The sequence below is a fragment of the Phyllobates terribilis genome, unplaced genomic scaffold (assembly GCF_046119375.1).
Source record: "Phyllobates terribilis strain yellow unplaced genomic scaffold, ASM4611937v1 Scaffold_4__5_contigs__length_816908805, whole genome shotgun sequence".
NCBI lineage: Eukaryota > Metazoa > Chordata > Amphibia > Anura > Dendrobatidae > Phyllobates > Phyllobates terribilis.
This window is the reverse complement of record NW_027362764.1, coordinates 474,308,478-474,331,236: the sequence shown is the minus strand read 5'-3', so window position 1 is coordinate 474,331,236 and position 22,759 is coordinate 474,308,478. Positions and strand designations below refer to the sequence as shown.

Below are 22,759 nucleotides of genomic sequence, written 5' to 3'. Positions count from 1 at the left end.
CCCCCCACCCCCCTTCTTCCCCCAATTTCTTCTATTCTCCTCATCTCTTTCTCAACTTTCCCCCCTTTCTTCTTCCACTCTGTTTCCATTATACTACTCTATTAAACATTATATTTCTACCAATGATTATCTTATTTTAAAAACTTATATTGTTAATGCAATCCAACCAAAATGACAAATACTCAAACAAGTTTCTAGAATTGCGATTATGTGTGTTATGTTGTAATATCCTTCCACTTCCATAATACGCATATTGTATTTCACTTTATTATCAATAAACTCTTGATTTACAAAAAAAGACTGTACTTATGACCATAACAAAAAAAAAATTAACTGTAGGAGAAAACTATTTAATTTGGACATTGAATGTACAGCATTGCAAAATAGCATGGATTTAATTTAATTATTTCTTTGCATGGAGAATGAGATCATAATTTATTATAATCTCATTTACAAGTATGCGAGCCTTATCCCCCCCCAAATCCACTAATACATATAAATCTTGTAAGAGGCTAATAATATGCAGTCACTTAACACATCAGCTTCCGTGTGCTTTCTAGCTCAGAATTTCCATCTAGTAGGGAATGGTGGAACTGTCCTTCATCTCAGGTTTCCAACCCAGTCTGATCGGTCCTCAGCCAGCCAAGGACGGGTCATCTTTAAAACTTTTCAGGAAAGGACTCCATCTCCTCCTTGATCCGTTTCTCTATTAGCAGCATGAGCTGGCTGTCGTTGGTTGGGATGTTCACACTAGCAAACACTTGCTTCTTGGTCTTCTTTGCTGTCACACAAAGAATAAAGTAAGAAAGTATTAGATCCACATTGGACGTTACTTATGTCTGATCTACAACAACCGTAAGCAGTAAAAAGGAATCTCTTAAAATGTTACCAAGATAAATTATCCCATTATTTAATCACCATTAGGGCACAGTCAGACGGCTGTATAAATCGGTCTAAGAACAGAGCGCAGTGCTCGGACTGGCCGGCAGCTATTCCGACCTGAGCGTGACAGCTACATGGAAATACATGAAGCGGTTACACTCAGGTTGGGAGCGTCACCGGCCAGTCCATGCAATGCGTTCTGATTTTGGTCTGATTTATACGGTTGTCTGACTGCGCTCTTATTATAGGACACAGAATTTTACTGTGTTCCGATTGATAGTCGCTTCATATCCAATAAAAAGCTTTGAGATGTGGCGGAGCTGGGATAGTTAAAGGGGTTTTCCACGAACAAAAGTTCATATTATTCACTAGATCTGAGAATGAAAATAACTTCCACAATTGGATGTGATTGAATAAAATGTCCCTGTGGTGAGATAATCTTATAAATGTGCCCCTGCTGTGTACTGTGTAATGGCTGTGTCTGACCGTGTAGGAACGCGGTCTGATCATACCACAGCTCCTGGGGTGGAGAAGGGTTAGGGGGGAAAAGAGTATACAGAAATTACAGCAGGGGATCACAGCTGGTTCTTATTGTAAGGTAAAAAATGTCTCTGCCTGTTTTTAAGCAATGTTTTACCTCATAGAATCATCTTCAGCCAGGGGGTTTTGGCCCATAGCAACGGGGGAACGAGGAGGATAGGTGAGTATTAGGGGGGAGGGAGGTTGAGGCGGCAGAGGAGCGGGGCACACACAGTAGCCGCTACTGCAGCTACCACGTGTGCCCGCTGCTAAAGGGAAATGAATATTCCCTCTTCTCCACTCCCATTGGCGTGGAGAAGAATGAATATTCATTCTCTTTAGCAGCGGGCACGGAGGAGCGCTAATCCGCGTCTCCTCCTGACAGTGCCCGTTACTAAAGAGAATGCATTTTCACTCTTCTCCACGCCCATAGTCCAGTGGAGAAGAGTGAATGTGCCGGCAGCAGCAGCTCACCTTGGCGTCTGAGAGCGTGCGCTGCTCAGATGCTGACATGAGCAGCCTGGCAGACAGGACACAGCAGTGCTGGAGCAGAGGTGATGAAGGAAGGTCTGTATAAGTGTTTATTTTTTTTTCTATGTGTAAAGTGATTGGGCCATGCATACCAGGAGTGGGGGATGAGGGGGCCCACGCATACCAGGATTGGGGGGATAAGGGGGGCCACACATACCAGGATTGGGGGGATGAGGGGGGCCATACATACCAGGATGGGGAACTTTAGCAGTAGCTGCTGCATTTCCCACCCTAGGCTTATACTCAAGTCAATACGTTTTCCCAGTTTTTTGTGGTAAAATTAGGTATCTCGGCTTACTGTTTGACTGCGCCCCTACTTGTATATATTTGAGGAAAAGGTGTGTGTAAATTGGTGTGGCTTAAAAAGGATGTAGCTTTAAAAAATGGGTGTGGTTTTCCTACACACAAACACTGAACCTGTTAAAAATTTGAATCCCACCCCTGGTTATGGCATAAAGTATACATAATCTCCAGGTCACAGCAGCGGACTTTCCTCCCGCACAAGCTCAGAGGCACTGGTCCTAACGTTATACAACAGGTTTCGGTCAGAGTAACAAGGCAGCAGCCATTTTAATTGTACACGGATTACCTTGTTAATTTAATTTTTGTCAATTAAAAGTATTTAGGAATTAATTATAACAATTCCTTTGGTTATTTTGTTTTTCTATTCCTGGATAACCCCTTTAAGCTCTTCTTTACTGGGTAGTGAGAAGAAGCCAACGTAATGTTCATTTTTCTACACTTTTGTACCTAACGATAACAGTTTTGAAAGCAAGGGCAATGGCTAAAAGTAAAAAAATGTAATAGATGTCTTCTCTAGCTAATAATCTGATAGATTTGACAATTCCACATATGCTGGACTAAAAGCAGATGAAAGTCACAAAACCTACTTGGAAGTTAGGTAAAGAGACTCACCTAATCTCTGTGCAAAAGAACCAGAAGTCGTATCAGATTTATCCCCAAGAATCAGCGAAGACAAAGGCATGGAATCCTACAATTACAGAGTGCAAAATGTTATGGTATATATTTTATACTTTGCTATGATTATTATTTAGACAAATAAATATATATCTATTATGTGTATATATACAGTACAGACCAAAAGTTTGGACACACCTCATTTAAAGATTTTTCTATATTTTCATGACTTTGAAAATTGTACATTCACACTGAAGGCATCAAAACTATGAATTAACACATGTGGAATTACAGTGCCTACAAGTAGTATTCAACCCCCTGCAGATTTAGCTGGTTGACACATGCGGAATTAACTTGGCATTGTGACATTTGTACTGTAGATCAGCCTGGAAGTGGGAAATGCACTGCAGCAAATTTTTTTTTTTTTTTTTTAAAACGTTAAAAGTTAATTCAGAGTGTCATTTATTATTCAACCCCTCAAACCACAAGAATTCTGTTTGGTCCCCCTAAAGTATTAAGAAGTAGTTCAGGCACCAAGAATAATGAGCTTCACATGTGTGGATTAAAGATCTCTTTTGCCAGCCTTTTCTGACTATTTAAGACCCTCCCCAAACTTGTGAACAGCACTCAGACATGGTCAACATGGGAAAGACAAAGGAGCATTCCAAGGCCATCAGAGACAAGATCGTGGAGGGTCACAAGGCTGGCAAGGGGTACAAAACCCTTTCCAAGGAGTTGGGCCTACCTGTCTCCACTGTTGGGAGCATCATCCGTAAGTGGAAGGCTTATGGAACTACTGTTAGCCTTCCACGGCCAGGACAGCCTTTGAAAGTGTCCTCCCGTGCCGAGGCCAGGCTTGTCCGAAGAGTCAAGGCTAACCCAAGGACAACAAGGAAGGAGCTCCGGGAAGATCTCATGGCAGTGGGGACATTGGTTTCAGTCAATACCATAAGTAACGTACTCCACCGCAATGGTCTCCGTTCCAGACGAGCCCGTAAGGTACCTTTACTTTCAAAGCGTCATGTCAAGGCTCGTCTACAGTTTGCTCATGATCACTTGGAGGACTCTGAGACAGACTGGTTCAAGGTTCTATGGTCTGATGAGACCAAGATCGAGATCTTTGGTGCCAACCACACACGTGATGTTTGGAGACTGGATGGCACTGCAGACGACCCCAAGAATACCATCCCTACAGTCAAGCATGGTGGTGGCAGCATCATGCTGTGGGGCTGTTTCTCTGCCAAGGGGCCTGGCCATCTGGTCCGCATCCATGGGAAGATGGATAGCACGGCCTACCTGGAGATTTTGGCCAAGAACCTCCGCTCCTCCATCAAGGATCTTAAGATGGGTCGTAATTTCATCTTCCAACAAGACAACGACCCAAAGCACACAGCCAAGAAAACCAAGGCCTGGTTCAATAGGGAAAAAGTCAAGGTGTTGGAGTGGCCTAGTCAGTCTCCTGACCTTAACCCAATTGAAAACTTGTGGAAGGAGCTCAAGAATAAAGTCCACATGAGACACCCAAAGAACCTAGATAACTTGGAGAAGATCTGCATGGAGGAGTGGGCCAAGATAACTCCACAGACCTGTGCCGGCCTGATCAGGTCTTATAAAAGACGATTATTAGCTGTAATTGCAAACAAGGGTTATTCCACAAAATATTAAACATAGGGGTTGTATAATAATTGACCCACACTTTTATGTTTAAAATTTAATAAAATTCAACTGAGCAACATAACTTTTTGGTTTGTAAGATTTATGCTTCTGTTCATAAAACCTACTCTCGTTTGCAGTTTGAAGGCTCTAACTTATTTGCATCTTATCAAACCAGCTAAATCTGCAGGGGGTTGAATACTACTTGTAGGCACTGTATATACTTAACAAAAAAGTGTGAAACAACTGAAAATATGTCTTATATTCTAGGTTCTTCAAAGTAGCCACCTTTTGCTTTGATGACTGCTTTGCACACTCTTGGCATTCTCTTGATGAGCTTCAAGAGGTAGTCACCGGAAATGGTCTTCCAACAATCTTGAAGGAGTTCCCAGAGATGCTTAGCACTTGTTGGCCCTTTTGCCTTCACTCTGCGGTCCAGCTCACCCCAAACCATCTCGATTGGGTTCAGGTCTGGTGACTGTGGAGGCCAGGTCATCTGGCGTAGCACCCCATCACTCTCCTTCTTGGTTAAATAGCCCTTACACAGCCTGGAGGTGTGTTTGGGTCATTGTCCTGTTGAAAAATAAATGATGGTCCAACTAAACACAAATCGGATGGAATAGCATGCCGCTGCAAGATGCTGTGGTAGCCATGCTGGTTCAGTATGCCTTCAATTTTGAATAAATCCCCAACAGTGTCACCAGCAAAGCACCCCCACACCATCACACCTCCTCCTCCATGCTTCACGGTGGGAACCAGGCATGTAGAGTCCATCCATTCACCTTTTCTGCGTCGCACAAAGACACGGTGGTTGGAACCAAAGATCTCAAATTTGGACTCATCAGATCAAAGCACAGATTTCCACTGGTATAATGTCCATTCCTTGTGTTCTTTAGCCCAAACAAGTCTCTTCTGCTTGTTGCCTGTCCTTAGCAGTGGTTTCCTAGCAGCTATTTTACCATGAAGGCCTGCTGCACAAAGTCTCCTCTTAACAGTTGTTGAAGAGATGTGTCTGCTGCTAGAACTCTGTGTGGCATTGACCTGGTCTCTATTCTGAGCTGCTGTTAACCTGCGATTTCGGAGGCTGGTGACTTGGATAAACTTATCCTCAGAAGCAGAGGTGACTCTTGGTCTTCCTTTCCTGGGGCGGTCCTCATGTGAGCCAGTTTCTTTGTAGCGCTTGATGGTTTTTGCAACTGCACTTGGAGACACATTCAAAGTTTGCCCAATTTTTCGGACTGACTGACCTTCATTTCTTAAAGTAATGATGGCCACTCGTTTTTCTTTACTTAGCTGCTTTTTTCTTGCCATAATACAAATTCTAACAGTCTATTCAGTAGGACTATCAGCTGTGTATTCACCAGACTTCTGCACAACACAACTGATGGTCCCAACCCCATTTATCAGGCAAGAAATCCCACTTATTAAACCTAACAGGGCACACCTGTGAAGTGAAAACCATTTCCGGTGACTACCTCTTGAAGCTCATCAAGAGAATGCCAAGAGTGTGCAAAGCAGTCATCAAAGCAAAAGGTGGCTACTTTGAAGAACCTAGAATATAAGACATATTTTCAGTTGTTTCACACTTTTTTATTAAGTATATAATTCCACATGTGTTAATTCATAGTTTTGATGCCTTCAGTGTGAATGTACAATTTTCAAAGTCATGAAAATACAGAAAAATCTTTAAATGAGAAGGTGTGTCCAAACTTTTGGTATGTACTGTATATCTTTGATAATTTTGTATTTTAATATTAGCTTTATAAGTGTTATTCATAAAGCAATAACACAGGGCATTGTATCTTATATAGAGGTGTCTGTGTCAAACCTTTCCTTTGTTTCCGAAAGTATAGTAAACTAGATATAGCCAGTTACAAAGGAATTCAGCAGAATACATCATTTACCACTTTGTTATTCCCAACTTAGATATCTTTCTTTTTAGGTAATGTAATGTATTAAGCCATATCCACTTTCCTTATCTTTGTGGTTGTAATAACTTGTGACTGGGCATCTGAAGTCTTGTACACAGACAGCATTGATTGTGAGCTCTTGTCTCCAATTCACTCCCTGATTTGATCAAAACTGGCAAACATGTGAAACCTTTTGAGTTTCTCCTAAAAACTTTCCATACAGGTTTCCACATCAAAGAGAAGTGATTAAACCAGGGGCCGCCATCAATCACCTGTAATACAGAAATCATGCAGGTTGGCTTACATTACAGACCAATACAGAATGCACTGGGACAACAGAGGAGAAGGCTGAGATGTTTCGGGAGCGATGTGGGGCACGTGTACATTTACACATGCACGTTCTCAAATTAAAAACAAAAACCTTCCAACACCAGAAATACACAGTAAAAAGGGGATTTCTCTGTGACAAATGGGAACCAGGATACAACTCCTGGGCACAAGTTCTACACTTGGCAAATGTAACCTAATAAATAATATGGAGGCTAAATTAAAATATGTCCCTGAACCTACCCTGGGAATGTGATACACGTCTATTAGAATGTGGGCTGTTTTCACATACAGAAAAGTGCCAGCAAAAACAGTAATTGTAGACATTTTGTACCCTTTCCAAACATTTGCTCCAATACCTGTATACCGAGCAGGGTTACACCATGCTTCCACTGTTGCTTTACACAATAGATGCCAGTGAATGCTTCGGTTTAGCATAGTGATAATGTAAACCGCACTCGGTACATAAATATAATACTGATGCAATCCAGCAGATGGCGCCATCTAAAGCACAATTTTTCTGTACCTTGATACACGTCATTAATATATTGCCTACGTATACAGTAGAGGAGTACAGGATCAGAAGTATATGCTATATAGTCAAATATATATGTTTCTGCCCCAAGTCTTTCCTGTGTACAAGATCCCAGAGGTATTAGTCTTAAAGTCTAATTGTTTTTGCCCAATTCTTTGTATGATTCCAAACAAACGTCCACCCAGTAATACACTGGGGCTTACTACTGGTTGAAAAGTCTACAGATGCTTCTCACTAAATTAGAACATCATCAAAAAGTTAATTTATTTCAGTTCTTCAATACAAAAAATGAAACTCATATATTTATTAGATTCATTACAAACTGAGTGATCTATTTCAAGTGTTTATTTCTGTTAATGTTGATGATTATGGCTTACAGCCAATGAAAACACAAAAGTCATTATGTCAGTAAATTAGAATACTTTATAACAACAGCTTGAAAAATGTTTTTCAAATCTGAAATGTTGGCCTACTGAAATGTATGTTCAGTAAATGCTCTCAATACTTGGTCGGCTCCTTTTGCATCAATTACTGCATCAATGCGGCGTGGCATGGAGGCGATCACCCTGTGGCACTGCTGAGGTGTTATGGAAGCCCAGGTTGCTTTGGTAGCAGCCTTCAGCTCGTCTACATTGTTGGGTCTGGTGTCTCTCATCTTCCTCTTGACAATACCCCATAGATTCTCTATGGGGTTAAGGTCAGGCGAGTTTGCTGGCCGATCAGGCACAGTGATACTGTTGTTTTTAAACCAGGTATTGGTACTTTTGGCAGTGTGGACAGGTGCCAAGTCCTGCTGGAGAATGAAATTTCCATCTACAAAAAGCTTGTCGGCAGAGGGAAGCATGAAGTGCTCTAAAATTTCCTGGTAGACGGCTGCGCTGACTTTGGTCTTGATAAAACACAGTGGACCTACACCAGCAGATGACATGGCTCCCCAAACCATCACTGATTGTGGAAACTTCACACTAGACCTCAGGCAGCTTGGATTGTGGCCTCTCCACTCTTCCTCCAGACTCTGGGACCTTGATTTCCAAATGAAATGTAAGATTTACTTTCTTCTGAAAACAACACCTTGGACCACTGAGCGACAGTCCAGGTCTTTTTCTCCTTGGCCCAGATAAGACGCTTCTGGCATTGTCTATTGGTCATGAGGGGCTTGACACAAGGAATGCGACACTTGTACCCCATGTCCTGGATACGTCTGTGTGTGGTGGCTCTTGAAGCAATGACTCCAGCAGCAGTCCACTCCTTGTGAATTTCTCAAATTTTTGAATGGCCTTTTCTTAACAATCCTTTCAAGGCTGCGGTTATCCCGGTTGCTTGTGCATCTTTTTCTACCACACTTTTTCCTTCCACTAAACTTTCCATTAATATGCTTAGATTCAGCACTCTGAACAGCCAGCTTCTTTAGCAATGACCTTTTGTGGCTTACCCTCCTTGTGGAGTGTGTCAATGACTGTCTTCTGGACATCTGTCAAGTCAGCAGTCTTCCCCATCATCGTGGAGCCTACTGAAACAGACTAAGGGACCTTTTTAAACGCTTAGGAAGCCTTTGCAGGTGTTTTTTGTTAATTATTCTAATTTACTGAGATAATGACTTGTGTTTTCATTGGCTGTAAGCCATAATCATCAACATTAACAGAAATAAACACTTGAAATAGATCACTCTATTTGTAATGACTCTATATAATATGAGTTTCCCTTTTTGTATTGAAGAACTGAAATAAATTAAATTTTTGATGATATTCTAATTTTGTGAGAAGCACCTGTATCTTCTGCTTCAAGGGACATTCCAGTTTTGAGTTGCTTGTTGCATTACGGGAGGTTCAGGCTTTGCCATTTGTATTCAGTCATTCCCTCCAACCAAAACCAATTTTCGTTTTTTCACTTTTGCTTTTCTCCCTGTTGTCCAAGAGACAAAACTTTTTATTTTTCTATCAACATACCCCATGTGCGGGCTAATTTTTCAGGACAAGTTATAGTTTTAAATGTTGCCAGTTATAGTACTGAAATAAATGTAATAATTAGAAATTTGATGCGTCATTACATTCTAAGATCCATAAATCTTTATTTTCCATTGATTTCTCTCTCTGTGAGGGTTCGGTTTTTGTAGGGTCAGTTGTAGTTTTCATTGGAACCATTTTTAATTTTTGGTTACTGTATATATGACTTTTTGATAGATTATTGTTCCATTTTTTGGGGAGAAAAAGTCACCGTGCAGAAAAAGTGATATTTTAAAATTTGGACTTTTAAAGATGTGATAATACCATATACCGTAGGTTTATTTTATACAATTTTCTTTTTATTATTATTTCAGAAAAAGGAAAAGGCAGAGATTGTTTTTTCCTTTTAACGATAAAGGGGTTGTCTGGGACTTTAATATTGATGGTCTACCCTTAGAATATGTCGTCAATGTCTGATCGGAGGGGGTGCAACACCCGGCACCCCAGCCAATCAGCAGTTGCCGGTGTCGTCGCTGGTCGGAACTGCACAGTATATTAACACACATACACTACAGACACATATACACAGGTTTAGTAAAAAAAAAAGTCATGGGTGGGCTTCTGACTGGGTATTTTTGTCAACACAGTAGTCTCAAAATATGGAGACGTGATAGATTTTGATCCAAGTCATGACTGAAACTAGCCAATGCAAATCTGTGGGTCCATAATAAAAAAAATAAAAAATTGGACAATCAGCATTCAGATGCCCTCAATGTGCTGTCCAATTTTCAGTTGTTTTTTTTTATAGAAGTCTGATAAAACTTCTCGTACACAAAGAAGATGATACAAAAAAAATGACACACTGACTAAACATTGATGAAAAGCTGATCCAAAACACACATGAAAAATCGGTCCATGTTTTTACATACAGGAAAAATCCCCAATATCTGATTCTCCTTATACGTCTGAGCTCTGACATTACTACTACAGCTTCAGTCAATGAATGACTAATTTTGTGGAGATATACTGTATTCAGGGGATATACTGTGGGGCCATCGTATTGTTTGGAGGGGGGTGAGGAGTCATCATAAAGTGTGGGGAGCTTTAGGGGCCATCAAGTGTTGGGAGCGTTATACTGTGTGGAGGGCTGCGATACTGTATTGGGGCCATTATACTGTGTGACACTAGCGCTGCCCCTCTGATGACAGTTCGTTTGAGGGTGGTGATAAGAGCTGTGAGGCGGCGCTGCTGACACTCACACTGCTTCAATCACCATTCTCAAATGAATAGTCAGCAAGAGGCGGCGCTTGTATCACTCACACTGCTTCTATCACTGCCCCCTAATAACGACTCATTTCAGGGAAAGAAACTGCAGTGTTTGGCCATGGCCCCACTATCAGTATATGGTCAGTATTCGGTCAGTATTTTTTCTCAGAAGTGGGAGCCAAAACCAGGTGAGGAACAATCAGAGAAAAGGTATAATAGAAACAAGTCTCCAATTCTGCATTTATCACCCAATCCTGGTTTTGGCTCCCACTCCTGAGAAAAAATAATGACCAAATACGGATAGTGGGGCCGTGGCTATAGAAGCAGTGACTGTGATGGCGGCACCTGAAGAGGAGGTCACTTCTCGATCATCTCAACTGAACCAGGATCAGGGGTCACCAGAGGACAGTGGTGACAGTAGCTGACCGCAGTGTTGCCGACTGATAATGTCCTGTTCCAGGAGGGGTGATAGGCACTGTGAGGAGCGAGTGCAGCCCCAGCTTCCTGTGACATCTCATCTAAGACTCCTCTCAAACAAAACGTTACAGGAAGCAAAGTTAAAAAAACATAGGAATTAGCAGGATAGGGAGGAGTTTATGGAACTTGATAATAAAGCCCATTAGAAAACTGGTTATGGCTTAAAGATAGATATTTATATAAAGGGCTTTATAGGTGTCGGACCTCCCAAGCAGTGGGCTGTTGTGAAGGTCTGAAGGAAGAGATTGGAACACTAGATCAGTCTTTTTAGGAGCTGGTTTATGACCACATCAAAGTAGAATTTGCAGTGACAAGAAGAACCTGCAAAATTTATAAGAAAACCCAATATCAAAAATTTTTAGCCGAACGTGCATTAAAAAAATTAAAGTAAAAAAAAAAAGAAGGAAGAAAAAAGAAAAATAATCATTGTCCCTAAAAAGTGGCCAAGACGTTTCATCCACGATGTAATACAGAGGGGGCGGAGCCTGACACGGTGACCTGTATACACACAGCACACATACAGGAAACAGCAGCAGAGCAGACACTCACGAATCTGCTGCACATGGCCACCGACAGGTTACACAGCCTGGCCGAGAACCCGACCCACAGGAAGAAGCAGTCCTGCAGACTCATGACGTGGAAGTGGACGAGCCGGTCACTGATCTTTTCGCTGAAGTTGTGGATACTGATGGGCCGGTGTGACAGCTCCATGGTTTCCATGCTTCCCTACGGCCGGTACCCGACTTCCGGTGACGTCATGTTTTCCCTGTATATGTGACACTTCCGCCCAAAACAAATATGGCCGCCGAGGAAGTTCCCGGGTTGGTAGACTGTGCAGGTACGATGCGTGCGCTCCTCATGTAAGCCGAGCATGGAGTCACCTCAGGAATAGCTTGTTCCTATAGCTCCCCTTCATACGAGTAATTCATATAATATCTGGGGGCCAATGACAACCAATCAAAACACTCCATTTATGAGTGTTAAAGCTGTATAGAAGACAACCGCTGGGTCTGATTGGTCAGATAACAGGTCTTTGTGAACTGCGTCCCACACACAGGACTCTGCAGCCGCACAGCCACCATTACACCTGGTGGAGGAGCCCTTTCTTTGAGTCCATACATGTGTACAGGCCATTTTTCAGGTGTTATTTTTTTAAACTGATAAGCTCATAGTAAGAAGCCAGAGACACATTTGGGGCAGGCTGGGACTTGTAAGACACCAAAAACCCAAGAGAGATTTTTTGGGATCTGCAGATGGGGTTATGAGCTTATATACAGGTTACTAGACTGCTGTAAATGAGACATTAAAAGTGGTATTCATATTTATATTGGGAAAACCTAGTGGCAGGTTCCCTTTAAAGAACACTAAACCAAGTGTGTGAACAGGGTCTAAATCACACATGCTTCCCATGCCTTCGAGACTCCGGACTGACTTCCCGATCTGTACTTGCTGCAGTGAGACACCTTACACCAGATTGGTCATTTGCGTGTTTCCCAAGAAAAGGTCAAGAGGTCTTAAAGCTATCGTTTAGTGAAAACGAGTTATCACCCATCCACAGGACAGGTGATAACTTACTGATTGCTGGGACCCACACTGATGTGCAAAATGGGGAATTTTTATCCCAGTTATAAAATGGAGCGGCAGGTCAGAGGCCCAACAGCTGCTCCATTCATTCTCTATGGGGCTACTAGAAATATCCAACGCACGGCAGCCCCATAGAGGATGGAGCTGAGGTCGGCCATCTGACATGGCACTCCATTTTGTAACTGGGATACTAATTCCCCTTTCTGCAAATTCCAACCGATCATCAAGTTGTCACTTGTCCTAGGGGTAGGTGATGGCTTGTCTTCACAGTACATTTAAAAGGATGGTCCACTACTTGAACAACCCCTTCTGAGTCCTCATGTTTGGCCCCTATAAAATAAAAACACTTATACTCGCCTCTCGTGCCGACGTTGTTCCAGCGGTGTCCGCACTCACCCATGGCTCACATGTGGGTGTTCTGACACGTGAGCCTGGCGCCCAGTCACTACTTCGGACATATAAGTAATCAAGATGGGGTTGCGGGCTGCCCCTGACAGTTCACTTCCTCTTCATTACTAATACGTCTGATGGCGAGACGGTGACGCCAGCGCTGATTAGGTGCCAGGCTCGCTTGTCATAACAACCACCCAAGAGCCCCATGAACATGAGTTCTGACACCGCTGGAACAGCGCCGGTACGGGAGGTGACTGTAGGTGATTTTATTTTATAGGACCAAACATGAGAAATCAGAAGGGGTTGTCCTAGTATTAGACAACTCCTTTAAGTCCCTGAGGAACATAATCCATTAATATATAAGACAACCCTTCCTGGTAAATAATAGAATGTTATTTCCTGCTACCGCTGGTAATTTTTAGTTTTCTGTATGTTTTATATGTGTGTGTATATATAGGTCATTGAACAGCAGATATGGCGGGATATCATTCCTTAATCGGTTACCCCTGGATCATTGACTGCATTGCTAAGTATGACAGTGCGATTGTTAAGCAAAAGCCGGTCCCCGGTCAGGTAGTGGAGGTAGGTTGTATAAGATTTCATAATTTGTTATTTTATATTCAAAGCAACATAACATAATAAAATACACACTAATAATAATAATAATAAGGCCATCAGATGCCAGCAGATGTTGGACAACTGCGGGAGAAACGTTCTATTGGGCAGTTATCACACCGACATACCCCAAGTAACGCATGTGTGCACTGCCTTAGACGCTTGTGTTAGGTTATCTTAGGTAAATTTAGACATTTTGGATTAGGAACCTTACATGAAAGCTCTCACCATGGACGCATATAAAGGTTGGACTGCCATTTATTCAATTCAAAGAAACTGGAATCATGAAGATGATGAGTTTGATGCCAGACAGTCCAATTCTCCATTAAAGATTTAGCACGTATGAACTCAGGCTACCGGTCCATTAAAATATTTTGTCTGATGCTTTCGAGTTGCAAACCAAATGATTCTGACTCGGCACAAGTAATTGTCTATGTGCATTCTCTTACTTGAACCCCCTCCGTGTGGCTGTAACATGGCACATTACAGCAAACCTTAGTTGTTTTTATTAGTTTTAGGTTTTTTTTTTTAGCTATAATTTAAAGGGAACCGGTTAGGTCATTCAAAACCTTACTCAGCAATGTTTTACATAACTGAATATATTGTAGTAAAGTTAACTAACTTATCTACATCAGCTCGATGTATGGTAATGAAGCAAGACTAGTCCAGAGAGGCATTGACTTTCTGACACTAGTCCAGGTTCATTAGCTCCAGTCATGACCCTTGGATTCTTCATAATTCGACCCCCTTGTGGCATTTCGATGTCCCTGTCACAGCTCTGCTCAGGAGCCATATAAAAGACGTGATATTTTCTTTCTTTTTTACCACAATGTGTTTTTTAAAACCCGAAGAGGAAGAAAGACTCAAAAGACTGAACATATAAGCAGGAAAGTGTTTTTACAGTGGAAATGAAAAGGAAGCGTTCCAGAAAAAAAACTCTGTGTACAACAAAACTCTCAGGAACTGAAGTATGGCCCTGCTTGTGGTTTTACAACATGTCCAAACAGTAAACTTCTCGGTGACTTGTACCTTGTCTTATATGCTGCATATCGAAGCCATTATTGTACTATTCATTGCAAGTGTTCCTAATTCACTGTCTTGCTTTAGTTTCTGAGGATGCCAGATTGCTCAGTCTACGCCGATGACTGCCAGTATCCAGAAGCTGTCATCAATATTTCTGACCAGAAGTACTACATCAGAGCAATCATCACCAAGGAGGCACAGGAGACACTAGAAAGGTTTGGAGATTCCCACTATTGCTCTTTTCCCCCTTTGAAGGGTTTCCTTCTATGTCTGAGTGGGAGCTGCTGCAGCAATCAGCTCTATATTTGGCTTCTCTAATCATGGGTGAATGGCTCATCATTGCAGGAGTTGCTTCTGGACAGAGATTTCACAGCCCTCTGTTTAATTCATGGGGAGGGCCCTGAGTCAGAGACCACCTCTATGTTTTTTTTCTAGTTTCATGCAAATAAAACATAATCCTTGGGTAATGAAAAGCTTTGTAGCTGTCAAATATACCTTCATTTGCAAGATCTCTTTGCTGTCACTGAATACTAACCATGCTTTCAAGTGAGACGATGAAGGCTTGTTAGTGTTTCTCCATTCCCCCCCACATTAAATAGGACGGCACATTTCTGTTGGGAAGTTACTGTACCTAATGGCATCCGTTCTGCATCCACTGCTTCTGTCCCTGAGATCAGTGTCTCATCTTCGCCTCCAAACTAGTCTCTGGTCTCCTCCTCTGTCTTTTCATTGGTGGGATGGACCATCTGTGATGATGATGATGATGATGATGATGATGGTAATGCGTCCAATCTGCTGCAGGCCACAGGCAGGGGAGGTGTGGTTCAGACTATCCACAGTACTCCTCGTGCCTCCACAGCGGCCTTTAGCCTTTTTGTAGATGAAGATGGGGGACCATTCTTTGTATCTGAGGCAGCGGCAGCAGACCCAAGCACATTAGGTATAGTGACTTTACGTTATAAACCTCTATTATGGGGCGTGGAACATGTGTGTTACACAAATCTGTATGAACAATCCACTCAAATCCGCACTGTGAGCATTTACAATTCTCATACAAGACCATTAATAAGCTATGCACCTGATTGATTAAGGCAGGGGTCCTCAAACTTTTTAAACAGGGGGCCAGTTCACGGTCCCTCAGACCATTGGAGGGCCGGAATATAGTTTTTAAAAAAAACTATGAACAAATTCCTATGCACACTGCACATATCTTATCTTATTTTGAAGTGAAAAAAACAATACAGGAACAAATACAATATTTAAAATGAAGAACAAGTAAAGTTAAATCAACCGGTATTTCAATAGGCAGGTAACTGTACCCAATAGGCAGGTAAATATCCCCAATAGGCAGCATAGGTCCCCAATAGGCAGCATAGGTCCTCAATGGGCAGGTAAATGTTCCCAATAGGCAGGCTGTTTCCCCCTTATAATGCCATATGCAGGCTGTCTTCCCCTCCCCCCCTTATAATGCCCCATGTCGGATGTCCCTTTCTCACACCATATAATGCCCCATGCAGCATGTCACCCCTCCCCCCCCATATAATGCCCCATGCAGCATGTCACCCCTCCCCCCCATATAATGCCCCATGCAGCATGTCACCCCTCCCCCCATATAATGCCCCATGCAGCATGTCACCCCTCCCCCCCATATAATGCCCCATGCAGCATGTCACCCCTCCCCCCATATAATGCCCCATGCAGCATGTCACCCCTCCCCCCATATAATGCCCCATGCAGCATGTCACCCCCCCATATAATGCAGCATGTCACCCTCCCCCCCCCCCCCCATATAATGCCCCATGCAGCATGTCACCCCCCCCATATAATGCAGCATGTCACCCCCCCATATAATGCAGCATGTCACCCTCCCCCCCCCCCCCCATATAATGACCTATGCCTCCATACATAAAAAAAAAATCCAGTACTCACCTCACTTGCTGCTGCTGCTCTACTCTGGTCTGGACTCCAGCGTCGCGGCGGCGTTGTCCAGCTCTGCGCTTCCTGTGACGGCACTCGGTGTAAAGACGTCACCGCGCCCTCTGACCTGAGACCTCACAGGAAGCGCAGAGCAGGAAGACAGCGGATCTGCAGAGGCACGGGGAGAGGTAAGTATCCGCCTGCCGGGGCCCTGAGCAAGCGGGGGGAAGGGCGGGCAATGGCACCGCTCTCCTCTCATTCGCCCATAGCCCGGCGGGCCGGATAAAAGTCCTCCGCGGGCCGCATGTTGCCCGCGGGCCGTAGTTTGAGGACCCCTGGATTAAGGCATGGGTTCAGCGCCAGACTGGAGTACCTGGGGCCCACCAGGAAAAAAATCAATCTTGGGGCCCACCAGCACCATGCAGTTACCGTATATAGGAATAACATAAGTCCACAAACTCTTTCAAAATGAATCCACTTTATTAACCAATAAATAACCAATATAATGAATGAATAACAAACTAAAGAAACACTCCTGGCAAAAGAGAGACACTGTTATCTTATTCACATCAGTGTGTGATAAAGTGCCATAACAGAACAATAACAATAAATACTTTCAAGGTACATTCTCTTAAAGTGTAAGTGCCACAAATTGAACCTGCATCTATCTAGCATCCCAGCAGCCAGCATCATTGTAGCAGCACCAAACTTGGCCCACTGGGAAAACTTAAAGAATTCTGTAAGCATTTTGGAAGTTTGTATTGCACGTTTTCTCTCCTCTATAATACAGTACCATTCAATTGTTAGTGAAAGGTCCAAAACAACAAATAAACACACACTAACAGTCAATCAGCAGCAAAATTACAAAAGTTTTTTTTTTTTCAGAACAGAAGATGATATTGCATATGTATTAATAATGTCATCATAGTCTAAACTCCTTGAAATGTCACACTCAATGTTCAACAGAAGGAGTGACTCTAAAAGCTCCTGTCCAATCGAAGACCTCAGACGATTTTTTACAATTTTCAGCTTTGAGAACACTTTCACATGAAACCTGGGTGCAAGCAAGTGTAAGAAGTGTCTTGTAAACTGCAAAAATGTTTGTGTAAGCCGCAGAATGTAAATTGTAGTCATATAAAAGTCTGTAGCAGCAGGAAAGACGTTTTTTTTGTGGGACGAGTTTTACTTTCAGATGCAATCATTTATTTTACCATATAGTGTACAGGGAAATGGCAACAAAAATTCCAAGTGCAGTAAAATTGCAAAAAAAGTGCAATTACACGTTTGTTTATTGGGTTTTTTAGTCACCATGTTCACTATATGGTAAAACCGACGTGACAGTATGATGCCTCGGGTTAGTACGAGTTCGTAGATACCAAACATGTATACCTTTATTGGTATCTAAGTGGTGAAAACAAATTCACAAGTTTGAAAAAAAAAAATCACACTTTTCGCGCCATGTTCTGCGCATCGTAGTTTTCTCATATTTTTGGATCTTGGGCTGTGTGACGGCTTATTTTTTGCGTCTTGAGCTGATGTGCATCTCTGCTGCTGTGTAGTAGTCACAACACAGGGAGAGGTTAAACATCCAAGTATTTAATATGTATTGCAAATAAAGAATGTTCCCATTCTTAATATCCAAAAAAAACAAATGACTGATAACAATCCACTATACCTAGACTAATAATACCATATAGAAGAGAGAAATACCGCCACACCATGACCAGAACACATACCACCATATAGTGATCAAATACTACCAAGTACAAGGAATATATACTGCCACACTATGAGAAGACCACATATTACCACCACATAGTGACTGTCCGAGTAATACCACATACAAGGGACAAATACCGCCACGACCATGGCACATAATGGCACCAGATAGTGACTGATAATGAAAATGTAAAAAGCTCTGTATATAGAGTCAGTGTACAGATAGTGTAGAGATTATCAGTGACATTATACACAGGAGCTCTGTGTAGAGGTAATACAGTGATCACCAGTGACATTACACACAGGAGCTCTGTATATAGTGTCAGTGTGTGTGTATAGGTAATACAGTGATCACCAGTGACCTTATGCACAGGAGCTCTGTATATAGTGTCAGTGTGTGTGTATAGGTAATACAGTGATCACCAGTGACATTATGCACAGGAGCTCTGTATATAGTGTGTGTGTGTGTGTGTGTGTGTGTGTGTGTGTGTGTGTGTGTATAGGTAATACAGTGATCACCAGTGACATTATGCACAGGAGCTCTGTATATAGTGTGTGTGTGTGTGTGTGTGTGTGTGTGTGTATAGGTAATACAGTGATCACCAGTGACATTATACACAGGAGCTCTGTATATAGTGTCATTGTTTGTGTATAGGTAATACACATACTCACCAGTGATGTCTCTAGGTGAAGTTCTTTATCTGCCGCAGACCGATATATCACATCTTCTATTCAGGACTTATCTCTGCAGAAAATAACATAGTTAGCTATAATTGATCACTTCCAGAGCACAATCCACACTTTTCCCAAGATTTCTTCACTGCATGAAATGACAAAAAAGCAACATAGTGCCGCACTACACAGTAACAGTGCTCCAGTGTCATTCTGTGCCGGCTCATCTCTGTCAGCAGACATATTTGTCTCATGGCAAAGATGTAGCAGAGCTGAAGACAGAAGACCTATGGATTACGTTGGAGTGAGGATTTTTCTTTATTAAAGATGGAGTCCCTAAATGTGTCTTATTTTTAATAAAAAAAAAAAAAAAAAAAAAAATTGTCTTTTTTTTTTTTTTTTCTGTTTACTAGAAATTCATGGTGGCTATGTCTAATTTGGCGTGACACCATGAATTTCGGGCTTAGTACCAGCTGATAATACAAAGCTGGCCTGGTACTAACCCTATTATTACCCAGGGTGCCACTCACCACCAGGGCCGCTGGAAGAGCCGGGTAAAGCACCTGGAAATGGTGCTATGATGAATGCGCCATTTTCAGGGGTTGCTGCGGGCTGCGATTTTCAGCGTGGGGGGCCAAGAACGCTTGGGCCTTACCATGCTGCGAATCCCAGCCCTCAGCTGCCTTGTTTTATCCGGCTGGCGATCAACATATGGCGGGAGCTGGGCAATGGGCATGATTATCAAATAATATATACCTGACAGGAGCCCATAGATTCTGCTGCCTCCAATAATATATACCTGACAGGAGACAATACATTCTCCTGCCTCCAATAATATATACCTGACAGGTGCCCATACATTCTGCTGCCTCCAATAATATATACCTGACAGGAGCCCATACATTTTCCTGCCTCCAATAATATATACCTGACAGGAGCCCATACATTTTCCTGCCTCCAATAATATATACCTGACAGGAGCCCATACATTCTGCTGCCTCCAATAATATATACCTGACAGGAGCCCATACATTCTGCTGCCTCCAATAATATATACCTGACAGGAGCCCATAGATTCTGCTGCCTCCAATAATATATACCTGACAGGAGCCCATACATTCTCCTGGCTCCAATAATATATACCTGACAGGAGCCCATACATTCTCCTGCCTCCAATAATATATACCTGACTGGAGCCCATAGATTCTGCTGCCTCCAATAATATATACCTGATAGTAGCCCTTAGATTCTGCTGCCTCCAATAATATATACCTGACAGGAGCCCATACATTCTCCTGCCTCCAATAATATATACCTGACTGGAGCCCATACATTCTCCTGCCTCCAATAATATATACCTGACTGGAGCCCATACATTCTCCTGCCTCCAATAATATATACCTGACAGGAGCCCATACATTCTCCTGCCTCCAATAATATATACCTGACAGGAGCCCATACATTCTCCTGCCTCCAATAATATATACCTGACAGGAGCCCATAGATTCTGCTGCCTCCAATAATATATACCTGACAGGAGCCCATACATTCTCCTGCCTCCAATAATATATACCTGACAGGAGCCCATAGATTCTGCTGGGTCCAATAATATATACCTGACAGGAGCCCATACATTCTGCTGCCTCCAATAATATATACCTAATATATACCTGACAGGAGCCCATAGATTCTGCTGGGTCCAATAATATATACCTGGTAGGAGCCCATACATTCTGCTGCCTCCAATAATATATACCTGTAGGAGCCCATACATTCTGCTGCCTCCAATAATATATACCTGACAGGAGCCCATACATTCTCCTGCCTCCAATAATATATACCTGACAGGAGCCCATACATTCTGCTGCCTCCAATAATATATACCTGACAGGAGCCCATACATTCTCCTGCCTCCAATAATATATACCTGACTGGAGCCCATAGATTCTGCTGCCTCCAATAATATATACCTGATAGTAGCCCTTAGATTCTGCTGCCTCCAATAATATATACCTGACAGGAGCCCATACATTCTCCTGCCTCCAATAATATATACCTGACTGGAGCCCATACATTCTCCTGCCTCCAATAATATATACCTGACTGGAGCCCATACATTCTCCTGCCTCCAATAATATATACCTGACTGGAGCCCATACATTCTCCTGCCTCCAATAATATATACCTGAGAGGAGCCCATACATTCTGCTGCCTCCAATAATATATACCTGACTGGAGCCCATAAATTCTCCTGCCTCCAATAATATATATACCTGACTGGAGCCCATAGATTCTGCTGCCTCCAATAATATATACCTGACAGGAGCCCATACATTCTGCTGGCTCCAATAATATATACCTGGTAGGAGCCCATACATTCTGCTGCCTCCAATAATATATACCTGACAGGAGCCCATACATTCTGCTGCCTCCAATAATATATACCTGACAGGAGCCCATACATTCTGCTGCCTCCAATAATGTATACCTGACAGGAGCCCATACATTCTGCTGGCTCCATTAATATATACCTGACAGGAGCCCATACATTCTGCTGCCTCCAATAATATATACCTGACAGGAGCCCATACATTCTGCTGCCTCCAATAATATATACCTGACAGGAGCCCATACATTCTGCTGCCTCCAATAATATATACCTGACAGGAGCCCATACATTCTGCTGCCTCCAATAATATATACCTGACAGGAGCCCATACATTCTGCTGCCTCCAATAATGTATACCTGACAGGAGCCCATACATTCTGCTGGCTCCATTAATATATACCTGACAGGAGCCCATAGATTCTGCTGCCTCCAATAATATATACCTGACAGGAGCCCATAGATTCTGCTGCCTCCAATAATATATACCTGACAGGAGCCCATAGATTCTGCTGGGTCCAATAATATATACCTGACAGGAGCCCATACATTCTGCTGCCTCCAATAATATATACCTAATATATACCTGACAGGAGCCCATAGATTCTGCTGGGTCCAATAATATATACCTGGTAGGAGCCCATACATTCTGCTGCCTCCAATAATATATACCTGACTGGAGCCCATAGATTCTGCTGCCTCCAATAATATATACCTGATAGTAGCCCATACAGTCTGCTGGCTCCAATAATATATACCTGACTGGAGCCCATAAATTCTCCTGCCTCCAATAATATATACCTGACTGGAGCCCATAGATTCTGCTGCCTCCAATAATATATACCTGACTGGAGCCCATACATTCTGCTGGCTCCAATAATATATACCTGGTAGGAGCCCATACATTCTGCTGCCTCCAATAATATATACCTAATATATACCTGACAGGAGCCCATACATTCTGCTGCCTCCAATAATATATACCTGACAGGAGCCCATACATTCTGCTGCCTCCAATAATATATACCTGGTAGGAGCCCATACATTCTGCTGCCTCCAATAATATATACCTGACAGGAGCCCATAGATTCTGCTGCCTCCAATAATATATACCTGACAGGAGCCCATAGATTCTGCTGCCTCCAATAATATATACCTGACAGGAGCCCATAGATTCTGCTGCCTCCAATAATATATACCTGACAGGAGCCCATAGATTCTGCTGCCTCCAATAATATATACCTGACAGGAGCCCATAGATTCTGCTGCCTCCAATAATATATACCTGACAGGAGCCCATAGATTCTGCTGCCTCCAATAATATATACCTGACAAGAGCCCATACATTCTCCTGCCTCCAATAATATATACCGGACAGGAGCCCATACACTCTGCTGCCTCCAATAATATATACCGGACAGGAGCCCATACATTCTCCTGCCTCCAATAATATATACCGGACAGGAGCCCATACACTCTGCTGCCTCCA

At 42.6% G+C, this 22,759-nt stretch overlaps 2 protein-coding genes across 3 annotated transcripts in view; one reads left to right on the top strand and one right to left on the bottom strand.

Annotated features, from left to right (window-relative positions):
* Positions 1-245: 245 nt before the first annotated feature.
* On the bottom strand, positions 246-11,747 carry PSMG4 (proteasome assembly chaperone 4). Its single transcript, XM_073678702.1, has 3 exons — positions 11,511-11,747; positions 2,848-2,923; positions 246-781 (listed from the first exon to the last, which is right to left on the bottom strand). Exons 1-3 carry the CDS (start codon positions 11,679-11,681, stop codon positions 660-662), a joined length of 369 nt encoding a protein of 122 aa, XP_073534803.1. The 5' UTR covers positions 11,682-11,747; the 3' UTR covers positions 246-659.
* Positions 11,480-22,759, top strand: part of ACD (ACD shelterin complex subunit and telomerase recruitment factor) — a 74,111-nt gene continuing 62,831 nt past the window's right edge. The window contains exons 1-3 of one of the 2 annotated variants that reach the window (XM_073678700.1): positions 11,480-11,799; positions 13,396-13,520; positions 14,661-14,791. In XM_073678700.1, coding sequence (XP_073534801.1) covers positions 13,413-13,520; positions 14,661-14,791 — 239 coding nt within the window. In that variant the 5' untranslated portion in view covers positions 11,480-11,799; positions 13,396-13,412. Of the gene's footprint in view, positions 11,800-13,395; positions 13,521-14,658; positions 14,792-22,759 lie in introns of those variants that run through there. The other variant, XM_073678701.1, reaches the window with a different exon arrangement.

Excerpts from the sequence above, each read along its gene's own strand:
- PSMG4 (XM_073678702.1), bottom strand. The coding sequence starts at position 11,681 with ATGGAAACCATGGAGCTGTCACACCGGCCCATCAGTATCCACAACTTC. Across the intron at positions 2,924-11,510 it reads TGGCCATGTGCAGCAGATTC|GATTCCATGCCTTTGTCTTC; the intron begins GTGAGTGTCTGC and ends CTGTAATTGTAG. Across the intron at positions 782-2,847 it reads TTCTTTTGCACAGAGATTAG|CAAAGAAGACCAAGAAGCAA; the intron begins GTGAGTCTCTTT and ends TTTGTGTGACAG.